Below are 19614 nucleotides of genomic sequence, written 5' to 3' on the forward strand. Positions count from 1 at the left end.
ATCTTCGGGGTACAGAAAGAAGTGTAGTTAAACAAAGAACATGTTTTGCTGAAAAATAGCTAAAGAAAGAAAAGGAAACGTTTCTAAAACATAAGAAATGAAGATTGAAAAAGGAAAAGGCCGGGTCAGATCACAAATTCTCAGCACTGTGCAGTCAGACAGGGATAACTGTGTAATAATAAATATCATCATTCGCAGCCTTTTCAAATTGAATTTCAAAATTGTTTCGAAAAAATATTTTACGAAAACAGCAGGAAAAAATAATTGAGACGAAGCATCAGATCACAAATTCTCAGCACTGTACAATCAGACAGGGATAACTGTGTAATATGAAATATCATCATTCGCAAATCATCCTTTCAAATTATGTTTCAAAACAGTTTCGAAAAAGGATTCTAAATAAAAAAACAGAAAGAAAGGGAAAGTTAAAAGGAAGCCTCAGACCGTCCTAGTTCATATGATTTCGACATTAATGAATTCAGTCAACCATATATGATATGCATCACAGGCAAAAAAAAAACAATTTCAAAATAACTTATGAAAAACGATTGTATAAAAGAGAAGAAAGATGCATCAGATCTTCCTATATGATAGTGAATCAAAACACCCAAATACGTAATCTGAGCATTCAACTAATTCGAAGATTCATCATTTGGAAACAGTAAAATCAAATTGCTTCCGATTGTTCTGAAAATCTATATAATATAATAAAACATAGTATTTGAAGAGCGAAACTTAAATTTTGAGACGCTGATGAGAGATTGGGATTCGATACAGGGGTTAGTGGTTTATGAAGAGGTGAGGTTGGTTAGGGTTTTATGGAGGAACGAAGCGTTGATCGGACGGCTACGATCTGTTTGAATTAAGATGCGAGTACCCGCTGCGCTGAAATACCGATTGGGCCAATCGGTAATAATATAAATGGGCCAACAATTTGGCCCATCCATGGAGATACTAACCCACCAAATGACACGTGCGCATAGAACGCGACGGCAAACAATAACTCGGCGCCGCCATCACAGACAGTGACGGATCCAGGATTTCAATCAAGGGGGGGGCAAATTTGAGAAATATTTTTTAGGAGGGGCATTATTGAAAAAAAACTTACAAATTTGAGTAAAAAAACATAATTATTAGTAAAATTTAGGGGTAAAATTATAAAAAATATAAAAATTTGGGGTTAAAAAAATAATTTTCAAAAATTGAGGGGGGGCATTGGCCCACCCTGGCCCCCACCTAGATCCGTCACTGATCACAGATGCCGTACTCGTTGTCAGCGTCGGCGAAGAAGCAGTTCCGAACGAAGTTCACGGCGAAGCAGAAGCAGGACGAGGAGCTCGTCGAGAAATTCTGCTCCGACGTCAGGACCCACTTCCGCCGCCATACCGGACTCCGTCCGTACCACCGTCGATATCACCGCCGCACTTCTCTCCGGCGATACCACCGTCGCTCCCCCACTCGGTCACCGCCCTCCACAGCCTCTTCCTCTCTCTTTTTCACATTTTTTATTCAGATTTATTTGTTGTCTTACTTGTTGATTGATGTTAAAAAAAAAATTAGAAATTTGTACCAAATAGTTATTTTAATGCAATTACAAAATCTTATTATTACAATGCAATTACAAAAAAACTGAAAAGAAAAAAACTGAAAACTGTTTGAGTTAACAGTAAAACATGCCCTTAGTGTTTGTTTCATTAATGTCAAATAAATGTGCTTGAGATGTTCACGGCATGTTATCACCGTGAAACTTGGAGAGGGTTGCCCGATGTTTTGTTCTTTTAATCATAATTATGATATTACTGTAATTACCATTGATACTTTTCCAAACTATTATTTTCACTTTTATAATTCTTCTTTCTCACTCTTACAACGATAATGATAATATTTGATAATTTTCGATGAACTCCACCGAACATGCGCAAAATTAATTATAATTCATCGCAAATATTGAAGAACATCAATTTTTTAATAACGACTATAAAAAGAGACGATGTTACCTTTAATTCTAATGAATTCAATTTTTTCTCCAAGCATTATTATTTTAAATTGGTTATTATAATGACTAAATCAACGTGGTTATTTTATTCAAATTCAACAAACATTATATCACATATATAATGTTTCAAGTGGGTTAATTCATTATATATAAGTGTTAGTTTGTTGGAGAATGATGACTTATTGTAATAATTTGTATTTTAGTAGAAATGTAAAAATAAATAATAACTAAATAAGGGTTAATTTGTATTTATATATATATAATAACTAAATTGTACAATTAAGATAAAGTATTTTTAAACATATTTATGCAAATTTCAATATGCCCGAGAAACTATCCAACCATAAAAATACAAAATAAATAAAAAAACAATGAACTAAAAAAATAAAATGTAATGAATTGAACAACACAACAAACAAGACAAAGAATTACATATATCTGCCAAAAGTTAATAATAATAAATAAATAAAAGGGATTATTTTGCTGGTTTTTTTTTTAAAGCACGGGGCTATCATTAGATATAAGGTAAAATACTTTTGATTATGGGAGAAAAACAACTTACATAGCATACCAAAGACCTAAGTCGAAATGAATCTAACACTAGTTATAGATAATCACTCATCTTGTGCACGTTTCCGACAAGGGAAAAACCGAATAGCACATTGACATTCAAGCACTCATATGCCTCTTTCAACATACCCATATAGTTGGTGGAAAGATTCACTAAACCGAGGTCTGATGACCATGAAGATAATGAATATCCAGCATGTATAAATGAACATATAACAGGAACCTCATAACGGGACTGGGGATGTCAACTAATCTGTCTCCCATCAAAATCAAATCCTGAAACAAATCATCACAAATGAAATTATTCAGCAGACTAAAAAGAGGGATAAAATAAAACAAACAGCAAAAAACCCTCAAAATATCGAAGAGAAGAAAGCAAAAATTCTCGCACCAAAAAGGAGACCACCACCGAGCAAACCAGCCGACCTGACCCTCCGCCATGCGCCATCCTGCAATCCGAAGTTTCCATCATCACCGACCACCAAGACCACACAAATGGAGCGTTTGTGGACTAAACTTTCAGGCCTGTCGGAGAATGAAACACCCACCGATTGCGACAACGGATTGATGTCTTCAATAAAAAAAAACTCTTTTTTTGTAATTTAATAACGACAACGACAATGGTGAAGACCACTATATTATTCAAGAACTGAAAATAAATCAATAAAAAATAAGAAAAATGTTAGAAAGAGAGGGCTCCCTCCAAGTCGAAACTCACCGCCGTAGCGACATCCGAAGTCCAAAGGGGCGGCGGCGGCCGCCGCTTGCGTTGAGAAACTCTAGGGTTTTTTTTCGTGGCGGATGGGAGTTCTCTTCAGAGAAACCTTAAAAGGAGAGCGCGCATTCTTTGGTATTGTTTTGGATTATTCGTGATAATTCTCTACGTAAGTGAGACCACTTAAATGGTTAATGCGGATATGGTTTTTTGACAAAAAAATAAAGTTTTATTTTTGAGTTATAGGTATTCTTAGCATATGAAAGTAGGGGTTTTTTTTTTTTTTTTTTTTACATAATTACACTAGAAAAAACATAAAAATAGTCATACAAGGTTATTGGAAGTTTGGAACTTGAAACAAATTAAAAACATGTTTGAGAAAAATAAGATTAAAAACAACTAGAATTAATTACATAAATTCCCCCTGAATTATAGCCCTTGTTACAACGTGTCCCTCGTAATATAATCTTGTTTACCCCTCGATATCATTTTTTATGCCATTACGCTCCTTCTGTTGACAATTTATCACACACCGTTAGTTAAGTGGTCATGTGATTGTCAAATAAAATATTGTATGTATTCTTTCAATTCCCATCTAAATAAAAATAAACTAAGATAAAAATTGAAAAGAAGTCATATCTATTTCTCTTATATCTCTCCGTTCATTCATTTCAGTTCACATCCCACACTAAAAATTAAACCTCAAATTAATCGGCATAACTCGTCCATGGTAGCTTCCATGGCCGATTCGAGCTCTTCGTCGGCTTCCTGGAGCTCCGTCTCAGCTTCGTCGGCCTCGTGGAGGTGGTCCAGATGAGCAAAGAGCATCGTAGTGTCCTGGGCGGGGCTGACCTGATATGGATCAAGATTCCTTCGTCGGAGGCGGACTCGAGGTCTCGAAGGGAAGGCGATCGAGCTACGATCAGGCTTCGGGGTCGGAGAATCTCCTTCCGATCAGCCTTTTCACCTGAGTCACCGTCGTCTTGGGGTTCATCATCGTCAAGGCTGCTCCAGCGGAAGCCAAAAACTGATGCTTCTCGCCGAAGCACACCACATACGATGTTTCTCGTTTCGACTCGTTGTTCTAAAAGGACGTCGATTCCTCTCTGCTTCACCACGGCGATGACGTAATTCTCGTTCCCAACGTCGAACCCAGTCACATGCATCTCGATTTTTCTATCCCCCTTTTTGTTGTTATGTTATATACACATATGACTGCAAAAAAAAAAGATGGAGAAAAACATACTTGCACACAAAAGCTCGATGAATTCGAACAGTTTCATATTCTGAAATCGAAGTTCGAACTAAGCACCAACAATCGTTGTACAATTTCATAATTTGCCGGAAGCCCCAATATATCTTCAAATCCATAATCTCATTCATCACTCTCCGGAGCCCCAAACCACCTCCGCGGGAAAAATTAGTATAAAAAGAATTTGGGTTTTTGGTATTCAAGCTCTGGTAGTGATGCGTGTTCGATATGTGGTGAAGACCAGTCTCTTCGAGTCGGGGTTGAACCACGGGTGATTGGTCCGATCGGCGGACCCGCTTTCCACGAGCTTCTTAAACACAGTTTCGCTCAGGTGGATCAAGTAGAGCTCGAAGCTTCCTCTGCAACCATATTCATATTTTTTTTGAGAAATTGCTCAATTTGCCACTAATTTTACAACATTTTCCCACTTTCCACCAAAAAACTAATTTGGCCCAAAATGCCATCATCTATGTCAATACTGTTGACATCTATTTTTGCCCTTCACTATTAGATGTCAACATTGTTGACATAGTTAAATACATGTCAACATTGTTGACATAGGTGTCAACATTGTAGTGGTGGTATTTTGGGCTAAATTAGTTTTTTGGTGAAAAATGAGAAAATGTTATGAAATTGGTGGCAAAATGAGGAATTTCTCTATTTTTTTCCCTTCTTTCATTGATATGCATGTTTGTGTGATTTATATTTTATATATGTATACGTATGCGTGTATATATATGTATATGTGCGTGCGTGTATGATAAACAGAAGCTTTTCAATGTTTAAAAAAACAATTATATTGGTATTTCAATCATTTTTATTCATTTAAGGAGTCACGTGACAAAAGCGTGCATAGTAAACTGACAGAATGAGCTTAAAATAGACAGAATGACTATAATGACTCAAACTATGATATTGAAGGGTAAAGATTGAGTTTTTATATTACGAGAGACATATTGTTAGAAGAGTGGTAGTTCAAGGCAATGATTGAAATACCGTTATCGATACCGTACCGGGACTCATATTTTGCTGGGTTACCAGGAGATACCAATGGTTTACCGCGGTATCCAGTGAGGGTAAGGGTAAACTATACTGATGAAGTTACCGTTACCGACGTGGTTTACCGAAAAATATCGGATTTACCGAGGGGTATCTAGTGAACACATCATTATATAATTTTGTTTAAACATATGATAAAGATATAAATAGTCTACAATATTTTCATTACAATACATCACGTTTTGCACTTCAATATACCTATTGGAGCAATCAACCCTCTATTATTTAACACCCATGATCATGAGCTTAAAATTTCAAAATTTTCAAAGGTCGGCCCACGATCATTGGCTGAATTTTTTTTAAATTTAAAAAATTGGCCCATTTTTTTTTTTTTTTAAATTGACCTGGTTTTCGAGGTTTCGGTAACCGATCCGGTTTTATTTCGGTTACCGGCGATTTTCTCGATATCTAACCGTTTTGTTCGTACCACTACCGGTAAGTGCTAAAAACCGGCATACCAAACTGTTTTCTTTCGGTAACCCCGGTATTTCAATTTTTGGTTCAAGGACAAAAATATCATTTATTCAAACAACAATAAAGTCTTTTCTAACGTATCTATCATTCTATCTATACTTGGAAACCGCTCAACGACTCAACTTAACGCATTTATCCATTACTTTTTTTACTTAAAAAAAAAAAAAACACTGCTACTTTGATTTACAACAAAAAAAGAAAACGAAAATATTGACTGGAGAATAAGATGCATTCGGAAAAAAAAGTGGTAAAATTACAATTATATTTTTTGTTGAACTGAAAGTTACACTTTATGTTAAATTATCCAAATTCGCCGCTCTTTTCTCCGAATTGTTTAACTTTTTTTTTTTCTTTCAAATTTTCCATATCTCTCAAGCAATTGGAATTTGCTTTTATTAATTATTAAACCCGTAATCTCGGAATTCCCAAATCATCACACTCTCTCTTTCTCTCTCTCTCGCCTTTTCACTTTCTTTCCTAATTTAATATCCTTCTTTTATTGTTTTTTTCCATTTTATTTTTCCTTTATCTATCTTCTTCTCATTGCAAATTAGGGTTTGGGTTTTTTTTTCTTATCTTCTCTCCTGCTCGACCTCAAAACCCTAATCCCCTCCTCCATTTCCCTCTGCGATCTTCATCCACTAGCCGTTGATTTCCTTTCCCGCCAAATCTTCACTCGGCCCGGTCTATTTTTGAATTCTAAAAGTAGCCGTTGAAACCGCACCTCTCTCTCGAGCCGTCCGATCGAGTCATTTTCCGATAAAATAATTTAAAAAAGCTTCTTTGTCTTTTCTTCGATTTTTGGCTTGAGAATGTCTGTGGTCGAAGACATGGAGAAGAAGGAAACTGAGGAGGAGAAAGGCGGAGAGCTTCTGTTCTGTGGCGCCACGTCATGGGACATGATTGGCCGGCGCAAGGGCGGAATGGAGGGAAATTTGGTCTCTCCGACTCGTCTCCGACCACTCGTCGGCATCAATATTCGCTTCGTTGCCTCTGGTTGTGGTACGGATTTTGTTTTTTTTCTTCACTGTTTTGAGATGTACAGGATCTACAGATACAAAGCAGAGACTGATAGGTTTTAGTTTTAGTTTCTGATGCACTGACTGAGATTGTGTTTGTTGCGAAGCGTCCTGTCATTGCGTGGCTTTGGATATGGAAGGTCGTTGCTATACCTGGGGACGCAATGAGGTTTGCCTTTTTCTGCTAGGTTATAGATGATCACTTTTCTGTTTTTTATTTTTGAATGTATGTATGTATGTATGGTGTTATTCTTAACTTAAAAAGAAAATGTGAGCAGAAAGGACAGCTGGGACACGGCGATACCATTCAGCGCGATAGGCCAACTGTGGTCTCTGAGCTGTCAAAGTAAGTTTCTTTTTAGCTTAGTCGTCGAAATTTCGGATAATGGATCGGGATTTGAAAAAAAAATGAAGAGTTAATTTTATTCTGTATAAAGTTTACGAAAACTGATTTGTTTTGGCGTAATTTTGAACAATGTGGCGGTGTGTAGGTACAAAGTTATTAGTGCTGGAGCTGGAAGGAGCCACACGGTTGTGGTGACCGAGGATGGTCAGTCCCTATCTTTCGGTTGGAACAAACACGGGCAACTCGGTACAGGTTCCGCAAAAACTGGTACGTATATAGATTTTAGTTTTTGGATCTCAGAATTAAGGTTCTGTTATGTGTGTATGTAAGCATAATAACATTGTTTTGTTTTGTGCATCGATGTAGAGGTTGAGTCCTCACCCGTTCGTTGTCTTGTCTCTGATGTAAAATATGCTGTTTGTGGTGGTGACTTCACCACTTGGTTATCTTCTGTCGAGGGAGCTTCAATATTGTATGTCTTGTTATGTATAGGTTTTGTGATCTATGGGTTTATTGGTCATGGTAATTCCGATTCGTAACTTAGTCGTTCCTGTTTCTCAGAACTGCCGGGCTTCCACAGTATGGGCAACTTGGACATGGGACTGATAATGAGGTATTCCGAATAATAATGGCTATTTTTTTTTTCTTCTTCTCGTGATCAGTTGTTGAATGGTATAAAAAAATTTTAACGCTATATGACGATGGCTTATGCAGCACATTATTTAACACTATTCACTCTTTGTGCTGTCGTAATTATTATCGAGGCTTGACATAACCTTGGGTGTTTGTGTAGTATAACACTAAAGACAGCTCGGTGAGACTTGCTTATGAAGCCCAGCCACGCCCCAAAGCAATAGCGTCACTTTCTGGGGAAACCATTGTCAAAGTTGCATGTGGAACGAACCATACGGGTTTGAACTTTTTCTTCTTCTTTTTGTTCATTTTGTAATACCTAGTTCATGATACTCACTGTTTTTGAAAGCTTCCTTACATTTTTTTTTTTTTTTTTTTAACGAATCCAGTGGCAGTGGATTCAAATGGTTATGTCTACACGTAAGTCCGTCTTATATGTCCTCACTGGCACGTTTCTTTGTATGTATTCAGCTGATGTTTGTGTCTGTATGTGAGATAATGAATACCTTGTTTGCTGTTATACAGGTGGGGATTCGGTGGATATGGAAGGTTGGTAACTTTGAACTCTTCTTAGAAGGTTTTTTTTCTTCTTCGTCTCACACATCTGTTTACTGTCATTATTGTATTTTTCAGGCTCGGGCACAGGGAGCAGAAAGATGAATTTTCTCCTCGTCGTGTCGACGTTTTTCAGAGACAAAATCTCCTGCCTCCCGATGCAGTCATTTCGGCCGGTGCTGTTAATTCTTCATGTACCGCAGGTGTGTGGTCGTGCTATCTTTACTCTTGCAAAGGACACATTCGTAATTTTGTAGTCAGTTTCGTAGCTGCAAGCCCAAATCAAGAGCATGGTTTTGATTCAACTGTTGTTTCTCAGGCGGAGGACAACTGTATATGTGGGGCAAAATCAAGAGTACCGGCGATGATTGGATGTATCCCAAGCCTCTCATGGATTTGAGGTTCTCATACTATTCCCTCTTTTGAACTGCACCCATTTTGCTTCTTGTCGATGGAATTCTGCGCTTTGGAAATGCATTATTTTTTTTATAGACCAATTTCTTTTTTCTGTATTCTTCTCAGTGGCTGGAATTTACGCTGCATGGACTCGGGTAATCTGCACCACTTTGTTGGTGCCGATAATTCCTGCATAAGTTGGGGTCGTGCCGAGTATGGAGAGCTGGGATACGGTCCACTTGGCCAGAAGTATGTTTTGATTTTTGAGTAGAAAGAAAACAGATCTACCTCTTGATTTAGTGATCGCGTTTCTTTGTTGGTTGGTTGTTCTTGTTCCTCACTTTAGGTCCTCTGCGGTGCCCAAGAAGGTGGATATTCTCGACGGCGTGCATGTTATCGGGTAAATATAATGAGATTTGGATTCATAGCTTTTTGTACCTCTTTAACGATTCCCTGTTTTTCGTCTGAGACACGAAGTGAATGTATGTTTTCCTGCAGTGTTGCCTGTGGTTTGGGACATTCCATGGTCATTGTCGATCGAACGGATATTGCCGATCGTCTCGAACAGGCAAGTCTTTCAGAAACACAAATTACATTTGGTTTTATAAATGAATTCACTTTAATGTAAGTATATCAGTCTTCTACCGTAATGTCTTGAAACTTTTGGTCTGTTCCTGAGGTTTAAAGATTTGGTTTTGCTTTTCTGTGTAGTTTAAATTACAACCTTGATAAGCAAGTCCCAGTTAATCTAGTCTTTCATTTTTTTTTATATTCCATTTCTTTTTCTTCTTACCTTTTAAACACTTCCCTTTCTTCGCATTATGGCAGCTCGATGTACATGATGGAAAACCTCTTGGTGAAGGTATGTATTCTTCGCATTATGACACCAATTTTTTTTTTTTTTTTTTTTTAAATTTAATTCTTTATCGTGCCATTTTGTAGGCGGTGAAGCCGAAGCCGAAGCCCCAGCAAAGAAAGCTCCGAAGAAAGGAGCCGGCAAAGCCTCCGACGCTTCGAAGAAGAGGAAGCCAAAGAACGATTCAGATTCCGAAGAAGACGATGCTGACGAGGACGACGAGGAAAACAGTGACAGCGACGGGACGGCCAATGGGAAGGCTGGTAACAAGAAAGGGAAAAAGACGCAAACTGCCCCTCCTCCTAGCGGGGTGAAACGCGGCCGCGGCCGTCCTCCTTCGGCTAACAAAGCTCCACAGCCGCCGCCCAAGACGAGCTCGGGAAAACGAGGTAGGCCTCGCAAGGCTTAAATAGCCGCGAGGTCAAATTCGGGAATATTTTATTTTATTTTTCTCTCGTTGTAGAGAAGAAGAAGAAGAAGTAAGTTTTTATTTCCTTCGTTAATCGTTGCCGGGCCGGTGTGATGATTCGTATATTGTTTCGGGAAACTACACTATTTGACCGAGTTTTTTTTTTTTTTTTTTTTTTTTTTATGGTATTAACCGAGTCGGTCCGATTCTAACTTTGATCACTAATATGTGTGTTTTTGTTTTCTTAGATTCGTACCAAAGTTTTTATTTTTTAGTGGAAATGAGCAATTTTTATCTTATGATCTGATTTGTAGCAGCTCTACGTTTCATATGCATAGTCAAACTTTAAAACCAAGAGTGGGAGATTTGCCATGTTATGCATGAGAATCGTCAATATCATTCACTGTAACACTGTCGATTGGAGAGAGACGGAGAGAAACCTGACAGCAGGGAAAAATGATACAAGTGTTTTTGACTGGTGTTGTACTTTTTAGCCATTTTCTTTTATTCCTTGTCTTTTTGTTTACCCTCCAGAATTTATTATTATGTTCTTTATGGCTAAATTATTTGAGCCGGTCGTTTAGATTAAAAAAAGAGGGTAGATTTGTACAACTAAGAGAGTACATACCATTTGCTTATTCTTTTTTATTTTATATTTTATTTTATTATTATTATTGCCTTTTAGTTTGATCTTATACCCCAGAATCTTATTTTCAAACTTAATTTCCTAAGAAGTTAGCTATTTATATTTCAAGAATACATTTTTTTTACCGTACTTTTTTCTTTACAGTTTTTAAGGAAATATCACAAATAACTTATTTAAAGATAATGGTTCTGTAAATACTTCGAATATTCAGAGTATAAATACCAATTTTTTTTATATATGATTTTAGATCATTTTTCCATTATGAAACGGGGAAAAAGATTGTATGCTCAGATAAATTGTAAACAACAAGGAAAAAAAATGTGAAAAATAAGATATTTTCGGAATTAAATGAGGTGTTATAAAAAAGAGAAGTGATGTATTTACGAAAATTTCTCTTAAAACGAAGTATTACCTCGAGTTCAGTTCATTTTTTTTGGGAAATTTGCGTCAATGTCACAAATTCGTCGGGTTTTTGCATTTGTGTCACAAAGTTGTCAAAATTGCATTTGTGTCACATATTTACATTCGTGTCACATGTGCAAATTTCAAATTACTCTCTTTCATCATTTAATCTTTTTATTAATTACTTCATGTCTTCTGAATTTTTACAATACCTCATTAAAAATCACTTCATCTTCTTCTAAAACTTTCTAAAATTTTTGCGTGTGACTTATTTGCAATTGGATTGCCAATTTGTGACATAAGATGCAAATATCACTTTTTTTTTTCCGTTTCATTTCGAATACGGACAAAATTCTCCGAAAATTAAAAAACACATGGTACCTATGAAAATGCCTGAAAAATTAAAATACGATATATTATTAGAATTACTATATTCAAGCAAATTATTCTTGTAAATCTCCAATATTATAATTTGATAAGGAAAAAAAAGTGTTGATTGAAATGCCCAAAGGATGGGAAACTATTTTTTTTTTTTTTTTTTTTTTTTTAAAAGTGGAAAATGGATTTGGCAAACTTCCTTTTTTCCTATATAAAAAAGAACACATATATAATCACTTTGTGACAATATTATCATAAAATTATGTGTTTTGTAAGTAAACATGTCACAATTTCCTCTGTCTTATGACAAGATTGTCATAAAACTTGTTCTCTTTTTATATAGAAAAGTAAAATTTGCCCATATTTATAGTCATAAATATGCCACCTCCCATAAAAAGTGGAAGCAAAACAAACTTGTCAATGCAATGGCTATGTGTGGAAAGAGTGCATGGGTTTTAGGATCCTGAAATAAAAAAAAATAAAAATAAAAACCAATTGATCTGAACTTGAAATGCACGTTATGCCTTGGAACTAGTATGTGTTCCTCTTCCTCTGTAGGGACCATAATAGCACTAATGTTTGCTTCCAAAGTGAAGAAAAAAAAAAGTTGTGACCTGTGTGAGGCAGCTTTCAACGTGTTACTGAAACCAAATTCCAAAACAAAGCTTCTAGGAATTTCCAAGTTATATATTAACTATTATAATGAACGAAAATAAAAAAGGTTCATGGAATAATTTAAGCAAAAACTGGCCCCATATGCACTAGAATAAATGACAACAATAATACCATAATATGACTCTTGACTCACCCTTGAAAAGTGATGGTGGAAGTTGGAAATCTTTTATCATGCATTGTTACTCGACGAAACCAAATAATCACTAGAAGAAAACGCCAGTTGATCTTTAACTGATAGTTTTTTTTTTTTTTTTTTTTTTTTTTAAGAAGTTATTTATCAGAATTAAGTACCTGACTGAATGGCAAATAAGGCCCATAGCACATGGTAATATTATGGCATTTGTCGTGACATATTATTATACATTATAGTTTTAAATGAATTCATAGCCAAAAATGGTTTTGGTCATGTTCAATACATATATATTTATGTATAAAAAAAATTAGGTAAATAACCAACTTTGTTATAAAACCAACGTTTCGTAAATTTTCGATAAATAACAATAAAGATGACGTGATCTAATAAATAAAAGTTGCTATTTATTTAAAATTTACGTCTGTAAATATATGAAAGTGATTAATTATCTAAGATTTACGAAACGTTGATTATTTAGCAATGTCAAATTGTAAATGTGACTGTTTAGCTAATGAATTTTTTTTTATATTTTATTTATTATAGAGTAGTAAAATATATAAGAATCCAGCTAAATAATCCCACATTAATTAAAGAACAAGTTCTTCCATTCCATGACACCCCACCATTTATTTTGTCATTTTTCTACTTTTTACATGCATGTGATATATACTATATAACATCTGAGAGAAGGATATTCGTGAGATCCAAGACCATACAATTTAAGCGGACTATTCAGCCTCAAAACATGTGAGTTATATTAAGGCCAATGACCATCCTATATACCCCTATACATGGAAACCTAGAAAAAAAAATATGACCGTGACAAAAAATCGAATATATTGTTCTACTAAGACGGTTCACATTAATGGTGAATCAATCATAGGGCTTTGAAAAGAACATTGAATCATTTCACAACATCCCATAGAGGGCTCACAACACAAGTAGGTCTCTCCCATGTGACTCGTGGCTCCACCAAACCTTCACCGCAGAGAGAGAGTTATTTATATGGTGGACGGTCATATATATATAAATATATAATGGCTTGATTAGTCTCTTGCCTTGGTTTTGATAAGCAAACCCCGTAAAAGGGTTAAGCCAACAAAATTGTCAATTTGTTGCTGTGTCGAGTGTCGACTAAGGATTACAAATAATTTATTTTTATCATGGTTATTAGGTGACATTATTGTGTACCCTTCAAGGAAAATATATATTTTTATATATATACACACACATATATAGATAAGGACCAAAGAAGAAGACCATGCAAGCAACACAGACACAGACACAGACACACACACACACACATATATATATATATATATATATATATATATATATATATATATATATCAATTATATAAATATTAAATTCTTAGTTTAATTATACAAATATAAGAATACAGTCCACGTCTATATTACAATTAATCTCCCCTGAATTTTTTTTTTATTAAAGGAAAAATATCAGCAGTATACCATGTGTTTAATGGAAAAACGACATTTATCACTTCAATTTCTAGAAATATCATGCATATCCATTCAGTTTAATATAAATGATATATACCTCCCCTAAAAAAATGTTATTTTACAAATATCACCATTTTCGTTTATTTTTTACAAAAAAAAAAATGAACTCCCCAAAATACCCTTAATGAAATAATTTTTTATTTTCTATTGTATATACAAAAAAAATATTAAATTAAAAAATGTCTCTATAAAAAGTTATGGATTTTTGTTTATAAAGAGAAGTTTTGATTTTTTATTAATAAAATAGTAAATAAATATTAATTCTATTAAGGGTATTTTGGGGAGTTCAAATTATTTTTTTGTAAAAAATAAAAGAAAATAGTGATATTTATAATGTAACATTTTTTTAAGGGAAGTATATGTCATTTATATTAAACTGAAGATATATGTCTGATATTTATAAAAATCGAATGGAGAAATCTCACATTTCGATTAAACACGAGACATACTCTTGATATTTTATATTCTTTTGAACTTCGTGTTCACAATCGAGAACTTTACGTATAATAATAAATTAAATTAATCATCAAACTAACTTGAATAAGTTATTATAGTAACTTAAATTAACCAACATTAAACTATATTCTTAATTACTAAACTATAAATTAGAAATATATATATATATATATATATATATATATATATATATATATATATTGTATCTCATAATCGTTATAATATCCTCAAGAATGTACACTCGGTTGTGAACTTGTGATGTAGCATGGTTTACTTTTTTCTAGCTCCATTTTGAATAGTATTTAATTACACTCCATGTGGTCTGACTCCGAGTGAGTATGTATTGTTTTAATTACTTATTATGTATAAGTGACGGATCATTTATTTATGACCACAAACTTAATTAAACCTATGTGCTTCTCAATTTCTCACGTCATATTAAATACAATATCGTACGACTTTATTCTTTGGCTTTGCGATTAACGACGTGTCGTTTGGAAGGCAATGAAAATTACAGAGCATCAATCAAATTCAATACATAATGTGGTGATAAAGAGTATATTAGTTGGGTCGCACATGACAGATTCATGTCACCCACTTGCCAATCGGATCTAAGATTAGCAATCTGGTTTTTTTTTTTTTTAAATAATGGCCACAATAATGAGAGTGCCAATTTTATTGCCTTCGGAATGATACTATTATTATAATTTACCACCTAATGATCGTACCTAAATTAAAGACTTTTTTGGATAATTTTTTTGGACGAATATGAGCTTTTATGTATTTTTTAAAATATTATTATTGTAGGCCACGTTCCATGTGATCCTACGTGGCAGTCTATATGGGGTTCTACGTGTCCCGAGAATGTCAATTGGATGGGGTTGATTTGCTGCTCAAAATTAGATGTGTTTGTTAAGTGGTGATTAGAGAGATAATTATTTGTTAGAGAAAGACCAGACAGTCCTCCATTGTTTCCATCAAGACACCGTTTCTTTTGGCTATATAGAAGTCAATTTCAAAGTTCAAACTACAACGTTCAACTATATTATATATTGACTAAAACTAAAACGTAAATTAGATTACTCAAACTTAATTTATCCGAAAGTGAACTAAAATCGGTCCAAAATCGATGTTATAAAGTACTTGTCTATCGTGTTTCCGTAATGATTAAGAATGACTGTGTTTGATTTAACTTTGCTTTAAAAAAATTATTTTTAGATTTGCTTTTAGAAAAAAAGTTGTTGTTTTAAAAAATAGATAAGTGTTTTTCAAACTATTATAAAATAATTGTAACTATCAGCCAAATCAGGTTTAGTATTTGCTAAAATATATATTAATATTTGTAAGTAATAATTATTTATATATAATGTAAATAATAATAAGATATTTATAATAAATATTTGTATGTAATATAAATCAAATTTACATAAACCAGAAAAATCAAGGAACTAGGTTTATCGACGTCTAGTCCTAACCTAAATAAATATAATAAATTATTAAAAGAAAAATTACACGGACTAATCAACCTCAAATGTTGATAGCAAAGTAGCCAACGTTTCAAGATTTTTTTAATAATTAGGTACATCGATGACATGGTAATTAAATTCGAAATTTGTGTAGATATAATAATCCTTGTGCTAAACAAGTTAGTTTTATATTTTTTTGAAAAAAGAATGTTAATTATTATGCATTTAACATTGAGTTGTCTTCTGTAATTACTAGGTTTATTTCAGCGTATATCCATAAATGCTCTCTCTCTGATAATAATCTCATTAATAATCTCGTACGATTTCAAATATGGCAGTCCAGATCGAGCAAAACTTGATGATAGACGGAGTGAGATCGATGTTTAGACACGGTGCTTAACGGCAAAGATCGAAGCGGTGGCAGCTGGAGACGTTGATATTCAAGGTGATGTTAGAGCCCATCCGACGTTGCCACATAGGCCTTCATCAGGAATCCTCCTAACGCGATGTTCGATTTAGGTTTGTATCAATTGTCCAATTAATTGATTTCAATATCCATGAAAAAAGTCTAATTATGGCGTTCGTGTTTGATTTTGGGGAAATATCTGTAAATATTAATTGATTTAATATTCATGAACAAAGTCCACTCCGATGACAACGGGTATACCAAACGCTGATGTCATGTCTCCAAACTAAAGAGAGGTTGATGAATTTGGTTATCAACACATGAATCCTCAGGTTGCCATTTGTGAACAAATCTCCGGATACGGTAGAGATGAGGCAAACTCAAGAAAAATCAGTCATTCACAACCACTGATGAAGGATTCATCGAAAAGTTCAAGATTAGTAATCATTTTTATAAATCGAATGGATTTGGTCTTACACATATGCGAGGAAGGTAATAAAAAAAGAAAGAAGATGACGTTTATTTCGGTCTTACACATATTCGGTCTTCTTTCTTTTATCCCGGTTCTACCATGAGATGACGTTTTTTCTCTGGAGCACGGCAAATCTCATTGGTTGATATGTTATTGAAATGTCTTATTGATATGGTAGTGGGTTTAGGGATTAGAAAATGTGTTTGTGTTTGTTAACTTTGTAAACGAGTCATAAGGAAATGTGAGTGTTTGTCAATTTCGGTTTATTTATGTTAATTTCGGTTTATGCGTATTGATTTTGATATATTTGTGTTTATTTGTTAATTCGTGTTCATTTGTTAAGTATTAATCCTTTTATTTTTAACATTGAAGATTGGCGACATGTTGATTTCGACGGTAAAGATCGACGGTGAAGATCACGTAATATTTTTAAAGAATTTTTTAATCCGTTAATGAAATAGTGTATTTATTTAATGTTTTTCTGCTTCCTTTTTCCCCTCTAAATTATTACTAAAATGTAATCCATCACATGAATGTGGTCCCACATATTACCTTTCAAATACCTATAATAAATCAACTGGTTTATACTTTATAGTTTTTCAATTTATCTGGATAGCATGTGACAAGACTGACTCCAAGGGGATAAATATGACATTTCCTTCCTTCGTAATTGATAATTGATATTTGATTGTTCCATTTATAACCCTAACGACATTATTAATCTAAAGATACACGGAATTCGGATTTGTTGTGAGACGATGATGACATGTCACCCTTTTTATTCATTTTTTAATATTTTTTTTAAGGAAGATATAGTGATATATCACTTGTTTTAGCTGATGGATTTTTATTTTATTTATTATATTACATAAAAAAACAAGAGAAAGAACTACAAAAATAATAAAAAGTAATAACTACATCATATTTCACGCCTAATAAGAAAGAGATAATTTGAAAATTGTTACAAATTTAAGTAACAATGACATTTCTAACCCAAAATTATATTAGATAATTTCTCTGACTTAATTATATAATTTATGTTAAATTAAACACTATTTTTTTCAACCGAATTTTTTTATTTCAAACACCTAAAAGTCATATACTTTATCAATATGCTATTTTAATAATTTTGACTATTTTACATCTAACAAAATTATAAAAATAACCATTTGCAATTCATCGATTAGTAAAAGAACTCAAGCTTCAAATTTTTAGTAAAATAGCCATAGTTACTATGTAATTAATTTTTTGACGATTTATAAGTAATTTATTAATTTCAACAAATTTAATCACGTTATTAAAAATTTATTATCAAACCCCAATACTTGCATAGTACGATTATTTAACTATTTTAGACAAATTTTAATTATTTTACGTATTCATTAATTTTAAATGACTATTTATCTATAACATTCTTATATATATATATATATATATATATATATATATATATTACAATTTGACACACATATACTTAAATTGTGTCTTTCATGTCAAATCATATTTTTTAATTTATTTTATTCATTTTACATGAATTACAAACAATTTTGTAGATTCTCAATTAAATGCTATATTTTAAGATAAGCATACATTATACACAACATAAAGATTAGTACGAAGATTATCACATGAAATACTAAATAAATAAAAATTACATATCTCTAACAATGAACATATTATGGGATAGGGGTGAAACTTGATCGGTATGATTCGATTTTGGTTATATTTCATATATGAATTTGAATTTTTTATTTTAAAAAATTTGGTCAAATAACCGGTCAAGTTTAATAAAAAACCGAAATTCGATTATCTAAATATTTGATTATACAATCTCTTAAATCAAATATCCAATTTTAATATTCTATTTTCAAAATTCGGTTACCTGATTTTTTAAAATCCGGATTCAGTTTTAAAATGATTTAAAGAAATCGGTTATTCGCTTCTTAAAATCCATAATTACTTTAAAACTAATTTTAAAATTTATGCCGGTTATAAAATTAGTACAATGATCTAAATTCGAGTAAAACATATCGTACAATTCTAGCAGGATTGTTTATATTTGATTTTATTTTTTAATCGGTTAAATATCCGATATCCGATTTTTTTCACTATTTAAAATTGATATTCGGTCAAGATTTTGAAACATGATCGGTAATCCAAATTCGAATTTCGGTTATATGACGTGGCGCCGATTTTCGATTTTGGATCAGTTTGATTATCGTTTTTATCTTATTTTTGGTTCAGTTTTGTACTGCCCAATATGGAGAGTTTGGGATATAGTCCATCATGACTTGCTACGCTTAGAGTAAATTGGAGGTTCTTCACTATTTTTTCAGTTTCAATTCTCCATTCACATGATCACAAACAGAACTCTTTACATTTAAAAAAAAAAAAAAACAAACAGAACTCTTTAAGTAGAGTGAAGAAGCTATATCTCTAATCATGACTCGTGGGGTTAAACAGGTGTTGTCCTAATTTGTCTTTCTCTAGCTTTTTTGAGGGACTAATTTGTCTTTCTCTAACTTTAATCATCTTTCAATGTATCTCTTTATTTGCTTTTCTGTTTTCATTTCCAATGAGACATTCTCTTTTTTCAAATAATACACATTTCCGGAATTAATATCTTTCGATAATTCTTTATTAGACTCCACCACCACCACACTCAAATATTAAACAAATGAAATAATTAAAAAGAAACTTTGCCAAATAAAACAATTGTGTGATTCCTCATCCTCGCTTTCCTATCTAATTAATAATAAGCTAACATTGCGTTACA

The 19614-nt window shown here is 33.2% G+C and overlaps 1 protein-coding gene and 4 non-coding genes across 5 annotated transcripts; 1 reads left to right on the forward strand and 4 right to left on the reverse strand.

Annotated features, from left to right (window-relative positions):
* Window positions 1-118: 118 nt before the first annotated feature.
* LOC149392419 (small nucleolar RNA R38) lies at window positions 119-200 on the reverse strand. Its single transcript, XR_016300423.1, has one exon. It is a non-coding gene; the product is annotated as a small nucleolar RNA R38 (small nucleolar RNA).
* A 70-nt stretch (window positions 201-270) lies between these two features.
* Window positions 271-352, reverse strand: LOC149392420 (small nucleolar RNA R38). The gene has a single exon (XR_016300424.1). It is a non-coding gene; the product is annotated as a small nucleolar RNA R38 (small nucleolar RNA).
* Window positions 353-435: 83 nt separating this feature from the next.
* Window positions 436-510, reverse strand: LOC149392421 (small nucleolar RNA snoR20a). The gene has a single exon (XR_016300405.1). It is a non-coding gene; the product is annotated as a small nucleolar RNA snoR20a (small nucleolar RNA).
* Window positions 511-570: 60 nt separating this feature from the next.
* Window positions 571-648, reverse strand: LOC149392422 (small nucleolar RNA snoR64a). Its single transcript, XR_016300400.1, has one exon. It is a non-coding gene; the product is annotated as a small nucleolar RNA snoR64a (small nucleolar RNA).
* Window positions 649-6570: 5922 nt separating this feature from the next.
* On the forward strand, window positions 6571-10579 carry LOC149392423 (Regulator of chromosome condensation (RCC1) family protein). The gene is made up of 16 exons (XM_089620277.1): window positions 6571-7068; window positions 7193-7254; window positions 7364-7431; window positions 7577-7698; window positions 7798-7903; window positions 7993-8044; window positions 8225-8342; window positions 8454-8484; window positions 8590-8613; window positions 8698-8822; window positions 8939-9020; window positions 9142-9264; window positions 9362-9415; window positions 9514-9583; window positions 9844-9877; window positions 9958-10579. The coding sequence occupies exons 1-16, from the start codon at window positions 6879-6881 to the stop codon at window positions 10278-10280; spliced, it is 1584 nt and encodes a 527-aa protein (XP_089476403.1). The 5' UTR covers window positions 6571-6878; the 3' UTR covers window positions 10281-10579.
* Window positions 10580-19614: the final 9035 nt, after the last annotated feature.

Source organism: Urtica dioica, chromosome 7, assembly GCF_054948205.1.
Source record: "Urtica dioica subsp. dioica isolate 48M chromosome 7, U.dioica_male_clone48M_v1_H2, whole genome shotgun sequence".
Taxonomy (NCBI): domain Eukaryota; kingdom Viridiplantae; phylum Streptophyta; class Magnoliopsida; order Rosales; family Urticaceae; genus Urtica; species Urtica dioica.

Bases quoted from the DNA above. Each gene is read 5' to 3' on its own strand.
- LOC149392423 (XM_089620277.1), top strand. From the start codon at position 6,879: ATGTCTGTGGTCGAAGACATGGAGAAGAAGGAAACTGAGGAGGAGAAA. The intron at 7,069-7,192 runs GTACGGATTTTG...TTTGTTGCGAAG, and splicing joins CTTCGTTGCCTCTGGTTGTG to CGTCCTGTCATTGCGTGGCT. The intron at 7,699-7,797 runs GTACGTATATAG...GCATCGATGTAG, and splicing joins TACAGGTTCCGCAAAAACTG to AGGTTGAGTCCTCACCCGTT.